Here is a 15,138-nt window from a genome sequence, read left to right as displayed (position 1 = left end):
ACCATGCCATTACTAGAACCTATATCCACATTGAACCCATATGTATTTCAACACCCCAAAGAACGTTAAAACCATCCACTTAATTAAGGGGTTCATGGTGGTTCTTGGTGGTTCCTCATGGTTCTTGGTGGTTCTTGGTGGTTCTTGGTGGTTCCTCATGGTTCTTGGTGGTTCTTGGTGGTTCTTGGTGGTTCTTGGTGGTTCCTCATAGTTCTTGGTGGTTCTTCATGTTTTTTAATGGAACCACACAGCTTTTTAAAGAACTCTTTAAGAACCAGTATTGTCATTTTCTGTGTGAATCCTTCTCTCATCTGAGTTCATTCAGTCGTAGCCCAACTTGATCCACTTCCGGCCCCGTTCCACTGTCTTGAAATGTAACCTTTTTTTTTTTTCCTGGACGTGACTGTGATGCTGATGTTCTGTGTTCTTACCGGAGGATTTACTGACAAACAACGTCGCGTCAGCAACTGACACGTATTATTTTGATGAAAGCCTTTTTTTTTTTTTTTTTAATGCATTAATGTAAAGTATCGCTGTGTTGTGTTTGGCAGTGAACCTTCTGGATTCCCGCTCAGTGATGGGCGACCTGGGCTGGGTGGCCTACCCCAACAACGGGGTGAGTAAAGCAGGATTAAAGAAAGATAATAACACTGACTGTAGCCTTTGGATTGGATTTGGATTTTAATTGGATTCATTGGATGTAACATATGCTTAATACTTGATGTGTTTAATCTTTTACCTTATTTCTTTCTTTCTTTCTTTATTTATTGTCTTCTTCAAGGCATGCTCTTTCGAAAAGGTGTTTTTTTGTTATATATATATATTTTTTCCCCAACTGTTAGTTCTCGCTATTGGTATAATTTGATGGTTTGAATTATAAATGGTATACATTATGGTTGGTTTAAATGGTATAAATTACATTTATGGATGGTATAAATGGTACAAAGCGAATTCCCGTTGGTATAAATTATTAATAGATTAATTATCAGGATATTTGGCAGCAGTTACGGTGACATGTTGAACAGCTCTTTTGCCTGTTGCTATGTTACCAGTGTGCTAATCTATATTATTATATTTTATATTTTAAAATATTTGATGCACTGTAGACAAGGACTTTCACGACTACTGATTTTTACTAGTCGCCAAGTTTTTCGTAATAGTATTCGGCGAGTCGTCTTTTACCTGTTACATGTGGAAGTTCCAGCCGATTCAGCTTTTTGTTTGTTTTCCTTCTGTAATTCACGGTTTACTACCTGTGAAACAATCCGTTCGTAGACGTCGCCGCTCAACTCTAACTCCATTCTCGCGTCTCAAGCCGCCGATGGGACTGTGGACAATGACGGGCGCACGGAGGAGGAAGTCTTGGCCCGGATATCCGCCGGCTACACCGGAAACCTCAGAAATACTGGCAATTGTATTTTGTAAACAAAATGAATTTGGAGAACATAGCTGAACTAAGATATAAATGTCAATACATCTTTAAGAAAAATATTTTACTCGAACAATAATTATTGAAAATCTGGTGACATTGACAAAAATGATGACGTCCACGACTAGTCAACCGCGCCGACTAGTGGTTATAGTTGTCGACTAGTTGACTAGTTGGTGAAACCCCTGCTGTAGTCACGATCAGGGCATTTTGGTTGGTGATTTATTGCAATATAAATAATTGCGCTGAACAATTGAATTGTGTTTCATTGTATAAGCTTATAACAGTGTAGTAGCACGTTCTACCTATTGAAAAAAAGCTGTTTTCTGACCTTGAACCCAAAGATTTGGGTAAAGTGTTCATTTTCCTCAATCCAGCTGATGGAAATGCACCTTATTACCATTTTATTCATTGCAGCATTTCTAATACTGTTTCTAAATTCCCCTTCAATTCGGATGGAAACATGATTTTCGAACCTAACTCCCTCAAGTACATGTATGACTGAAGTATTACCATGCTGTTTTTGCACGACATAATCACTTCAAAATGCTTTACTTTTGCAGGTTTTTAGTTAGAAAATCACCTCTTAATGTCAATTCAGTAATTTTGTACACTGTAACGTGCACGTTTTGTGCCACATAATCAGTTTAAACGCGTAGCTCTGGCACGTTTTACTTAAAAAATGTGACATTGTTTCACAGTTTCAAGTACCACATTCTTACACCCAAGAAATACTACTTTACAAGTATACCTAACGACATGGTGCAGGATAGGTAGGAAGGGATGCGGAGCTCGTGGAGCCGGTTGTGTCAGGCGGCGTGTCCAACTCAACAACTCAAACGATGCAGGACCTGGTCCGTCGTCAGCGTTGTGACTGATTTTCAGGTCAGATCAGATAGTACTTTGTTGAGCCGCTGTTGGGGAAATTCGGGCGTCGTCGCGGCCCAATGGGAAACGTCAAGTACATAGTAAGAGTAGGAGGCCGTACACCAAATTCACAATATAGGCATTCTGATAAGTACAACAGGAAAACAACATAATACTAATTATAAAGAATATACAATAATTTATGTCTGTGTATATATATATATATATATATATACACACAATAAAAATCAAGAATGTACAGCATAATTCTATTATTCATAATTTAATTTAATTTTTTTGATTTCTTATAATATTTTGCTGGTAGATTTCAGTAGCTTGGCAGGGAGGTACCCATTCTTATTCTACATTTGACATTTTGGGGACTAAGTGGATGTCCTGTTTTAATTCTTCCGAGCGGCACAAAGGCCTTGAATGCAGACACCTGTAATTCTAATTATTTTCCAGACAGAAATAAGTTTTGCCGTGCGAACTGCGACAACCCCCCCCCCCCCCCCCACACACACACTCCAAGCACGCTGGCTTATCAAAGGTCAAAGGTCATTCTCATTTCCACGAGCTCTCGGCTTCATTATCGCACTAAATTGAATTCATGAATAGGAAGCCGAAAGTCACCGCCGAATATATTATTCTCAAAGCAGGAATTTAATTTCCATTTGAAGTATTCCCAGCGTGCTGGCTAATTAGGGAATAGGATTCCAGATCGGGGAATAATGGAGTTTGTTCATGCTATTATATACAGTGTCATTTTTGACAAAAAAATGGTCTTTTCATTTCATTTATTCTATTATTTATTTATTTTTTTTTACTTCTGACTCCATCCCTGGGAGAGCGTGCTTTGAGACACTTCCCCTGTCGTTCCTGCCATAAAAAAAACCCTAAAAGAACATACTACTATACAAACTATATAAATGTCTCGCCCTTAGAGATCGTAAGGAGCGGTTGAGTTTGAGTTTACGGTCCTGATTCGCCTCCTCTCCATTTGAGAAAAAAAACAGAAAGTCATTCAGGAAAATGAAGATATTTGTGTCCGTTTCATTCTGAATCAAATCTCTGTCCTTTGTCTCAAGATCATATCCAATCAATATTAATCTGCATCGTGACTTTTTCTTCCAACATCATACATGAACGAATGAATGAATGAATGAATGAATGAATGAATGAATGCATGCATGAATGAATGAATTAATGCATGCATATAGAGTCGTGAGCCTTTGTTTCGATTTCGTGTTGGATCTACATCCCATCGAATTGAAAATCTTGGTATCGATCTTGTGTTGAATCGATACCGAATCGTGACCCTTTGTATCGATATTGTGTTGAGTGGATATTGAATCTTGAGCCTTTTGTATCCAAATCGAATATTGACCCTCGACATGAATATGACGTCGAATCAATATGGAATCAATATGGAATCGATACGGAATCGATACGGAATCGATCTGGAATCGATCTGGAATCGATCTGGAATCGATCTGGAATCGCAGCCTTGTGTAGCACAATGGAAGCTGAAAGGCAGCCATGGCCTTTATGTCCGGTCACTTTGCATAAGCAGCCAATCAGTGCAGGCTTTAAAGCTCCTTCCTGTCTCATGTTCATGATGAGGTTGATGATGTCGCCGCCGGGGAGCACGCTGATGGCTTCGGGGCGGGGGGGGGGGGGGGGGGGCTTCTCGGACCAGGTCTCCCCCTCCGCTGTGGAGGAGATGTAGTGATTGTTCTAAACGGGAGTTAATTAGCAGCACACAAAATGAATCGGGGGGAGAAACGGAAAGTGCCGACAAGGCATTTTGGTCGCCCCCCCCCCCTGGATTTTTGAGGGAGATGGCGCCGAGCGAAGCTGCCGCGCCCACAGTCATGTTGATGATGATGATGATGTGTGATGTGATGATGTGATGATGTGTGATGTGATGATGTGATGATGTGTGATGTGATGATGTGTGATGATGATGATGATGATGATGATGATGATGATGATGATGATGTGATGATGTGTGATGTGATGATGTGTGATGTGATGATGATGTGATGATGTGATGATGTGTGATGTGATGATGATGATGATTGTGATGATGTGTGATGTGATGATGTGTGATGTGATGATGATGATGTGATGATGTGTGATGTGATGATGTGTGATGTGATGATGTGATGATGTGTGATGTGATGATGATGATGATGATGATGTGATGATGTGATGATGTGTGGTGTGATGATGTGATGATGTGATGATGTGTGATGTGATGATGTGTGGTGTGATGATGTGTGATGATGTGTGATGATGATGATGTGATGATGTGATGATGTGATGATGTGATGATGTGATGATGTGTGGTGTGATGATGTGTGGTGTGATGTGTGATGTGTGGTGTGATGATGTGATGATGTGATGATGTGATGATGTGTGATGTGATGATGTGATGATGTGTGATGATGATGATGATGATGTGATGATGTGATGATGTGTGATGTGATGATGTGTGATGTGATGATGATGATGATGTGATGATGTGTGATGTGATGATGTGATGATGTGTGATGTGATGATGTGATGATGTGTGATGTGATGATGTGATGATGTGTGATGTGTGATGTGATGATGTGATGATGTGATGTGTGATGTGTGGTGTGATGATGTGATGATGTGATGATGTGTGATGTGATGATGTGTGATGTGATGATGTGTGATGATGATGATGATGATGATGATGTGATGATGTGATGATGTGTGATGTGATGATGTGTGATGTGATGATGATGATGTGATGATGTGTGATGTGATGATGTGTGATGTGATGATGTGATGATGTGATGATGTGTGATGTGATGATGTGTGATGATGATAATGATGATGATGATGTGATGATGTGATGATGTGTGATGTGATGATGTGTGATGTGATGATGATGATGATGTGATGATGTGTGATGTGATGATGTGTGATGTGATGATGTGATGATGTGATGATGTGTGATGTGATGATGTGTGATGTGTGATGTGATGATGTGATGATGTGTGGTGTGATGTGTGATGTGTGGTGTGATGATGTGATGATGTGATGATGTGTGATGATGATGATGATGATGATGTGATGATGTGATGATGTGTGATGATGATGATGTGATGATGTGATGATGTGATGATGTGTGGTGTGATGTGTGGTGTGATTATGTCGTGGCTCCTTCGCAGCAGATTCTTGTTTTTCCCCTGAAATGAAAACACGACCGAGTCCTGGAAGGAGGCAGATACACATCACACGATGAAGACGACGAGGATGATGAAGATGACAAAGATGATTAGATGATGAGCATTGGAGCTAAACAAAGGGGCTCGAACAATATGGCCGCCACCATTGTTCGTCCGTTCACGATGCTTATCGGCTCCTTGCCTCCTCCCCCGAGCTCCCTTCTCTCCTGCGTAGTGCACTTTGCCTTGTTCCTCGGTTCCCTCGTCCCCTCGCTAGTATCCTTATTTCTTCTCTAGTTCCCTTGTCTTCTCCGGTGTGCCCTTGTCTCCTCCCAAGCTCCCTTGTCTCCTCGGTAGTGCACTTCTCTCCTCCCTTCTGCCCCTTGTCTTCCCCAGTCCCCTCCACTGTTCCCTTATCCCTTTCCGAGGGTCTTTGCCTTGTTCCTCGGTTCCCGCGTCATCTTGCTAGTACCCTTATTTCTTCTCTAGTTCCCTTGTCTCCTTCCCAGTGCCCTTGTCTCCTCCATAGTTTCCTTGTCGCCTCCTTAGTATCCTTATCGCTTCGCTAGTTCCCTTGTCTCATTCCCAGTGCACTTGTCTCCTCAATAGTTCCCTCATCTCCTCCCTACTACCCTAATCTCTTCCTTAGTTCCCATGTCTCCTTCCATATTCCCTTGTCTCCTCCCTAGTACCCTTATCTCTTCCCTAGTCCCCTTGTCTCCTTCCCAGTGCCCTTGTCTCCTTTCATAGTCCCTTATCTCCTTCCTAATTCCCTTATCTCCTCCATAGTACTCTTGTCTCCTCCCTAGTACCCTTATCTCCTCCCTAGTACCCTTGTCTCCTCCTAATTACCTTGTCTCCTCCCTACTTCCCTTGTCTCCTCCCTCCTTCACTTGTCTCCTCCCTAATTCCATTGACTCCTTCCCAGTGCCCTTGCCTCCTCCCTAGTTCCCTTGCCTCCTCTGTATTTCTGTGATCTTCTCCCTACTTCCCTTGTCTCCTCCTTGTATCCTTATCTCTTCCCTGGTTCTCTTGTCTCCGTCCCAGTTCCCTTGTCTCCTCCCTAATTCCCTTGTCTCCTCCATACTCCTTTCCTCTCCTCCCTCATTTCCTTGTCTCCTTCTGCTCGTACCTCCTTCCCTCAGCTCTTTTCTATCGGTCTGTTTCTTCTGTCCTTTTTTCTTTCCATTTGTCTAATTTTCCTTCCGTCATCACATTCCAATCTTTATTCCCCTCTCCTCCTCTTCTTCTCCTCTTCTCCTCTTTTCCTCTTCTCCTCTTCTCCTCCTCCTCTTTTCCTCTTCTCCTCCTCTTCTCCTCTTCTCCTCTTCTCCTCCTCCTCTTTTCCTCTTCTCCTCCTCTTCTCCTCTGCTCCTCCTGCCTCTTCTCCTCTTCTTCTTCTCCTCCTCTTCTCCTCCTCCTCTTTTCCTCTTCTCCTCCTCTTCTCCTCCTCCTCTTTTCCTCTTCTCCTCCTCTTCTCCTCTGCTCCTCCTGCCTCTTCTCCTCTTCTCCTCTTCTTCTTCTCCTCCTCTTCTCCTCCTCCTCTTTTCTTCTCCTCCTCTTCTCTTCCTCCTCTTCTCCTCTTCTCCTCTCCTCCTCTTCTTCTCCTCTTCTCCTCCTCTTCTCCTCTTCTCCTCTTCTCCTCCTCCTCTTTTCCTCTTCTCCTCCTCTTCTCCTCTGCTCCTCCTCCTCTTCTCCTCTTCTCCTCTTCTCCTCTTCACCTCATCTTTTCCTCCTTTTCTCTTTCTCTTCTGCTCCTCTTCTCCTCCTCTTTAGTCCTCCTTGTTTCCTTTCTTAAATGTTCAGTGTGTGCGTGTGTTCTAGCTCTGACATCCACTCTCTCTGAAATTCCGATCTTTGATTCAATTTGATCAAATAATATTGTTTTGACGTTTACAGAATTTGGCTGTAATTTAGCATTAAATATATATAAATTAAATCTAAATACATAATAATAATAATGTATAATACTTAAATCATTCAAATATATTTAATAATTGATATTTTGCTATTATATTACAATATTTTACACTGATATGACATAATTTTATTATATTTCACCGCACATTTTTATATTAAAACATTATTTATGATTTATAATATTTCATTGAATACATTTTACACTTTTCTTTTATTATATGACACTATTTTTTACATGTTTTTATAGATTTCCTGCTGAAGCTTCACTTTTTTCTTGGGAGTTCATCTTGATCAATATTGACGCTGGTTTCTTCTTTGGAATCCTGGACCTGCTGCTAAGAAGAAGGGAGGGGGGGGCAAACAGAGGGAAAGAATGAGTAGAAGAGGGAGAGAGAGAATTAAAAAAGGAGGAAATGAGGGACAAGGGAATATACATAGAGAAAAAACTAAAAAAGATAGAGGTAAAAAAAAATGTTTAAAGGAAGTAGACTGATGGATGGATGAATGATTGATTGATGGATAGATGATCAATGGATGGATGGATGGATGGATAGATAGCTGATGATGGATGGATGATAGATAGATGGACAGATGGATGAATGATGGATGGATGGATGGATGAATGATAGGTGGATGGATGGATGGATGCATGGTGAATGACAGATGGATGGATGGATGGTGAATGACAGATGGATGGATGGATGGATGAATGATAGGTGGATGGATGGATGGATGGGTAGTTGGATGATGGATGGATGACAATAGATGGATGATAGATGGGGGGAGGGAGGAGAGACAACTGGGAAGAGGAGAGCACAGAGAGGGCAGGAGAGGATGAGAGAAAGAGATGAAGGGATGATGTGGATGGCACACAGTCCCTGGTGCACCGCCTGCTGACCCAGGCCCTGGGGTGTGTCCATGGGAACCCACTGTTGTCATCCCAAATATCATGTCTTCTGTATTCAAAGAAAAACAAAACATAGAAAGCTCAACAGTCCGAAAAAATAAAAAAATTTAATGAAAAAGTAAAATTTGTAGAAAAAGACCAAACAGAAACATGTTTAAGATATACAAATGCGATATTATGCACAGGATAAATTACTGTTGTGATATATGGTAAAAAAAAAAACGTTATAAATATTATAAATGATTATATAAACCCTCAATGTGTCTGTTTGGATTTGTTGTGTTGGTCCTTTGGTGTTTGTGGTTTGGAGTACGTGTTGACGTCTGTGTCCACGCCCAGAAAAGAGCACGACGCTCTTTCGTCCAACCAGGGGTTGGACTATGGATGGACGCCCTCCACCCACCTTTGGTTAATGTAAATTAATAAATCAGAATGGGATATGGAAGGGGTTTCCTCATCTAAATACAGGGCCCTCTGGAAGCGACCATGCTCACTGGCTGGAGGAAAGAGGAAAAACAAAGAAAAACTGTTTCAGTTTGTGTTGCACTAATATTAGTGTCATTACGGTCATATGGATATCCCTCGTGTGAGAGTCATGGATGGATGGATGATGGATTGGTATATAGATAAGTGGATGGATGGATGATGGATTGGTATATAGATAAGTGGATGGATGGATGGATGGATTGGTACATGGATCGATGGATGGATGGATGGGTACTAGGCCTGCACAACATGAGGAAATCTGCGATGTGCGATTACATCGTTCAATATGGCGATGACGATGTGACCTGCGATGAATAAACAAATATTAAGGTGTGCATATGAACTATACAGTTCCGATAGGCTAACATGGACCCTAAGCATGCTTTTATTGAACACATTGCACATGAATACACAACAAATTATACAGAACATTAAGTTAAATAAGAAATTATAACTTTAAGAAATGTACGTTTAATCTCCCCTGCTCTCTTTTTTTTCTTCCAAACTCGACAAAAACACCTCTTGAAATAAAAAAAGATACCCAGGGAAAGCAACTTAAATCATTAAATACACATGAATGCATATATTACACTGTGCTGCGCTGCTTTTTCATGGCGCATTTATAACATCTCCATGTTGGTGGTGCAGGACACCTCGTGGCTTCTCTTCACGGTACCTTGCTCTGTGTTGCTGCTTCTGCGCGACGTGTCGTGAATGTGCGATTAAATATCGGATCGCTACATCCCAAGTTGCCATCATGTTTTTGTTAAAAAATAATAATAGAGGCTGCTGCTGAGCGTGAAGGCATGGCACGTGCAAGTAAAATGATTTGGTCCCCATGACGATGAAAATAGGATTTAATGGTCAGCACTACTGAGTAGATGGATGGATGATGCGTAGATGGATAATAGAGAGATGGGTGGGTGGATGGATGGATAGACCTTTAGATGATAGGTAGGTGGATGTGGAAATAGATGGATCGATAGGCTGGCCGATATATCGATATAATATCAATATTGTGACATGAGATGATATAAGTGGCAATATGCTGCAGTTACATTTAGTCTTTTAGTAGCATTACGGTAAAGTACGCAACCCACATTCCCAGCCGATATGGAGTCTTGTATCACAACATGGACGTGGTATGGACATCGCGACACGAGACTAGACATCGTCTGGTAATGTGTCATTTCTCGGACATCTTGACAGAGTTGAGTTTTGTCCTCGTCACAGTGAAGTAAAGCAGCTTCAGAGACCGTTCTAGTTGCTTAACCGATGGTCAGAATATCCTCATTACCAATTATTATTTATTCCAATAATTCTTGAAGAGATCAACATTGAGGTATATCTCAAAACTTTATTTTGTCAATATCGTCCCCGTCCTCAGTACTGATTTGATGCTTTTCAGAACCCACCCATTTTTTTCTCCCAAAGAAGCGACCATTCATAATGAATTTTTCATCCGTGGGAGGCGTGGTCTGTGGGAGCCGTGGTCCGTGGGAGGCGTGGTCTGTGGAGTGGTCCGTGTGAGGCGTGGTCTGTGGGAGGCGTGGTCTGTGGAGTGGTCCGTGTGAGGCGTGGTCTGTGGGAGGCGTGGTCTGTGTAGTGGTCCGTGGGAGGCTTGGTCTGTGGGAGGCGTGGTCTGTGGAGTGGTCCGTGGGAGGCTTGGTCTGTGGGAGGCGTGGTCTGTGGAGTGGTCCGTGGGAGGCTTGGTCTGTGGGAGGCGTGGTCTGTGGAGTGGTCCGTGGGAGGCGTGGTCTGTGGGAGGCGTGGTCTGTGTAGTGGTCCGTGGGAGGCGTGGTCTGTGTAGTGGTCCGTGGGAGGCTTGGTCTGTGGGAGGCGTGGTCTGTGTAGTGGTCCGTGGGAGGCGTGGTCCGTGGGAGGCGTGGTCTGTGTAGTGGTCCGTGGGAGGCGTGGTCTGTGGGAGGCGTGGTCTGTGTAGTGGTCCGTGGGAGGCGTGGTCCGTGGGAGGCCTGGTCTGTGGGAGGCGTGGTCCGTGGGAGGCGTGGTCTGTGTAGTGGTCCGTGGGAGGCGTGGTCCGTGGGAGGCGTGGTCTGTGGGGTGGTCCATGGGAGGCGTGGTCTGTGGGAGGCGTGGTCCGTGGGAGGCGTGGTCTGTGTAGTGGTCCGTGGGAGGCGTGGTCCGTGGGAGGCGTGGTCTGTGGGGTGGTCCGTGGGAGGCGTGGTCTGTGGGAGGCGTGGTCCGTGGGAGGCGTGGTCTGTGTAGTGGTCCGTGGGAGGCGTGGTCCGTGGGAGGCGTGGTCTGTGGGGTGGTCCGTGGGAGGCGTGGTCTGTGGGGTGGTCCGTGGGAGGCGTGGTCCCCGCTCGCATGTTTCATTTTTCTTTCGTATCTGACACATCCTCTGGGATTCTTTGTATTGTTTCTTTTTTTTTAGCTCCTCTGAAAGCGATGCCCCCTATTAACCTCAAAGTGTGAGAGCAATATCAGCGTCTTTCTTTCTAGATGAATTATTATTATTATTATTATTATTATTATTATTATTATTATTATTATTATTATGGGATGTTAGGCTGTTAGCGCCTGATGACAGCCCTGTCCCCGATAACAATTTAACACTGACATGATGAAGGGGCCGGGGTGAGACACGGGAGAGAGCGCTGGTGATGCAGATAACACACACACACACACACACACACACACACACACACACACACACACACACACACACACACACACACACACACAGATAACTCACCCAGGTACAGACTCCTCATAGGAATTTACAATAATCATTGGGAATTTCAATTGATGGAAGGATGTAAGGATGGGTGTAAGGATGGATGGGCGGATAGAAGGATGGATGGGTAGATGGATGGGTAGATGAAAGGATAGAAGGATAGGATTAATTTATCACACACATAAACATATGAGCAAACATGCAGTCAAATGTCATATAATGTAATACTACTATAATAACACCGTTAGAAGTTGGTTTGACCATCAGTCGTTGGCCCTGTCCATATTATTGTATACATAGACGAACATAATATTTATTTATTTATTTATTTATTATTATTATTATTTATTATTATTATTATTATTATTATTATTATTATTTTTTTTTTTTTTTATATCATTATTATTATTATTATTGTTATTATTATTCTTTTCTGTTCATCATGTACATAAAATTCAGATTGTGGTTCTTTTCTATGATGGAGTACATTTAGTGACGACCCCAACGTCCAAGCTCACCTCCTCTGTCTCACCCGCTGTGTCCCACCCCGTCTCACCCCCGCCCTCCCAGTGGGAGGAGATCGGGGAGGTGGACGAGGACTACGCCCCCATCCACACCTACCAGGTGTGCCGGGTGATGGAGCAGAACCAGAACAACTGGCTGCACACCAACTGGATCCTGACGGAGGGAGCGCAGCGGGTCTTCATCGAGCTCAAGTTCACCCTGCGCGACTGCAACAGCCTGCCAGGGGGCGTGGGCACCTGCAAGGAGACCTTCAACATGTACTACTACGAGAGCGACGGCGACGAAGGGGAGGAGATGGAGGAGGGCGAGGAAGGGAGGATGGCGGACGGTAAGATGCTGCTGAGGGGACATTACGACCCGAATGTGTTTGAGAAGGTGCTTGGATTTGTTTTGGCTTTTGGATTTCCACAGCGATGGATCCTGCATGGGCTCCATTAATGAGCTGATAGATGATGAATAGGTAGATAGATGGATAGATGGATGCAATGATAGATGGGTAGATGGATGCAATAAAGGATGGATGGATGGATGGATGGATAGATAGATAGATAGATGGGTAGATAGATATAGTATATGGATGGGTAGAGTAAATGGATGGATAGGCAGAATCGATAGATGGGAAGACAGAGAGATGGATGGATAAGCAGAAAGATAGATTGATGGATGGATGGTTGGATGGATAGGTAGATGGATGTATGTTCCATCACAATCTTTCTCTTCCATCCATTCACCTAATTCCTGCTCCACTTTGCGTGATGCCCTCGTGGGGCTGTGGTTGCCGTGCAGAGGGAGACAGATGGAAGCAGCACGGCTGCTGCTGGTGTTTTTGGTGCTGAGTCCGGGCACAAACCTGACGACACCAACAGAGACCAAAACAAAACTTCCAACAACCTTTTCACTTGGCTTGTCATCGGCATATTCAAACAGTTTTGGAATCGAACGGAGGCTGGTGGCGGTTCTCAGCGTGCTCTGTGTTTCCTTGCGCCCCCCCCCCAGAGGACAGCGGCCCCCGCCTCGCAGCCGGGATCACCGAGGTGGAGGACCGGGCCATGAAGGAGAGCCGCTACACCAAGATCGACACCATCGCCGCCGACGAGAGCTTCACCGAGCTGGACCTGGGCGACCGCGTCATGAAGCTGAACACGGAGGTCCGGGACCTTGGGCCCCTGACCCGGAAGGGCTTCTACCTGGCCTTCCAGGACCTGGGGGCCTGCATCGCCCTGGTCTCCGTGCGGGTCTTCTACAAACGCTGCCCCCTGCTGGTGCGGAGCCTCGCCCGCTTCCCCGACACCATCCCGAGCTCCGAGGCCTCGCAGCTGGTGGAGGTGGTGGGCCGCTGCGTCAACGACTCCCTGGCGCTGGACGAGCCTCCCAGGATGCATTGCAGCGCGGAGGGGGAGTGGCTGGTGCCCATCGGGAAGTGCGTTTGCCAGCCGGGGTTCGAGGAGCTCAACGGATCGTGTCAAGGTAAGGGTGGGTGGAGGGAGGGAGGGCGGGATGGATGGGAGGACGGATGAATGGAGGGATGGACAATAAACACAGCAACATACACGTACAACAACACCGCAGTTGTCAAACTGCACAATAATGTGGCGGCTTAGTAACAACAAGTGTAATAAAAAAATAAATACAAATAAAATAAAAAATCAATTAAGAGGAAAAGGAGAAAACATTTTAAATGTACAATGAAAAGTAACAGGGAAGTAAAAAGTGGAGTGAGTGTGTGTGTGTGTGTTCCAGACAGCAGAGTGCAGGGTATTCCCCGGGGGCCGGCAGCACTTCGCTGCCCGCTCGCAGCCGCTGTTCTCCTTTGATGTGGAGCCAAAACAGCCGGTGCCTCCGTCTTCCGGTTGCCATGGTGACCCGGGGCCGCGCTCCCTCTTCCCACTTTTTAAAATTCTGCCCGGCTCGCCCCGTCCCCGGCGCGCCCATGCATCGCTCCGGCTCCGGCTCCGGCTCCGGCTCCGGCTCCGGCTCCGGCTCCCACTGACTCCAAACGCCCCCGCGCTCCCGTGACATCCGTCGTCCGTTATGCAAGTGCCAGTTCTTTGCGTTTGTGTGTTTGTTGAGTTTGCTGTGGAAGTCGCAGGCGGTTGGTGCTGCTCTGAGGTGGTGTCAGTGGGGTCCGCTGCATGGCGGCTCCTAGTTATTGCTTTTGTTTTATATCCTTTTTGGAAAAAAGGTGTGGGGGGGGGGGCGCAAATGCCAAGCAATAGCAATAACCAATTTAAAAAAAGTCTAAAAATAAACAGGGAAATTAAGCCAGAAATAAACAGGAAAAAAAATCTGCAATATAAAAATGAGGCCAAAAAAAAACCGTGAACAATAAAAAATAAACCTAAACATTGCATGTAAACGAACCTGGAATGAACAATAAACAATTAACCTCTGTATCAATAATATACATTCTGAAATTGAGCTTACACATATATATAACATATATATAATATATAATATACTGTGTTTACCGTATGTAGTTAATGTCGTGATGATGTGATGGTGTCGTTGCTGCTTTTTCTTTCCTCAAGCGGTGATGAGCTGCGAGGCTGAAACGAAAAGGGAACTCAAACGTGCAGCGCTCTGCCTGTTGTTGTATGTGGACAGGAGGTGATCCGGGGTTTTCGGTTAAATAGCGGCAGGCTGCTTTCCTTTGCAGCCCAGGGATTCTAGCCGCTGCTGCGTCGGATACCTGCACAACACCCCGAGTGCCAAAAAAAAAGAGGTTTATGGAGCCATACATGCGGTTGGATGGAGGTGGAACTTTCTTTTTCCATTGACTTCCTACTTTTTCCATTGACTTCCATCCGGTCGGAGGTTTCTTGGAGCAGCATAGATGCTGCTCCAAGAAACATTTTTCTTGGAACTTTCTTCCAAGAAACATTTTTCTTGGAACTTTCTTCCAAGAAACATTTTTCTAAAGGTTGGGTTAGAACCCAACCTTTAGAAAAACAAAGTGATGAAATAAACTGTCGCCGGTTTGAATTGGCGTCCACTTAATGACTTTGCTTCCGACCCGTCGTGCGAGGGAATAATTTGCCAAATTTGCACATTTTTTGACCAAAATTGAGCCGGTGCACTTTAAGGGGCACAGCGTTTCCCTCTC

At 44.5% G+C, this 15,138-nt stretch overlaps 1 protein-coding gene across 1 annotated transcript in view; it reads left to right on the top strand.

The window, feature by feature from the left end:
* epha5 (EPH receptor A5) overlaps nt 1–15,138 on the top strand; it is a gene marked incomplete at both ends in the record, with an annotated part of 97,153 nt that overhangs the window by 11,643 nt on the left and 70,372 nt on the right. Inside the window, 3 exons of the mRNA XM_080018306.1 lie at nt 552–616; nt 12,081–12,363; nt 13,056–13,502. Of these exons, the coding sequence (XP_079874432.1) occupies nt 552–616; nt 12,081–12,363; nt 13,056–13,502 (795 nt within the window). The remainder of the gene's footprint in view (nt 1–551; nt 617–12,080; nt 12,364–13,055; nt 13,503–15,138) is intronic.

This window comes from Zeus faber, assembly GCF_960531495.2.
Source record: "Zeus faber genome assembly, chromosome: 17".
NCBI classification, from domain to species: Eukaryota; Metazoa; Chordata; class Actinopteri; order Zeiformes; family Zeidae; genus Zeus; species Zeus faber.
The sequence above is the reverse complement of the archived record's forward strand: the minus strand, read 5'-3'. Positions and strand labels throughout refer to the sequence as shown.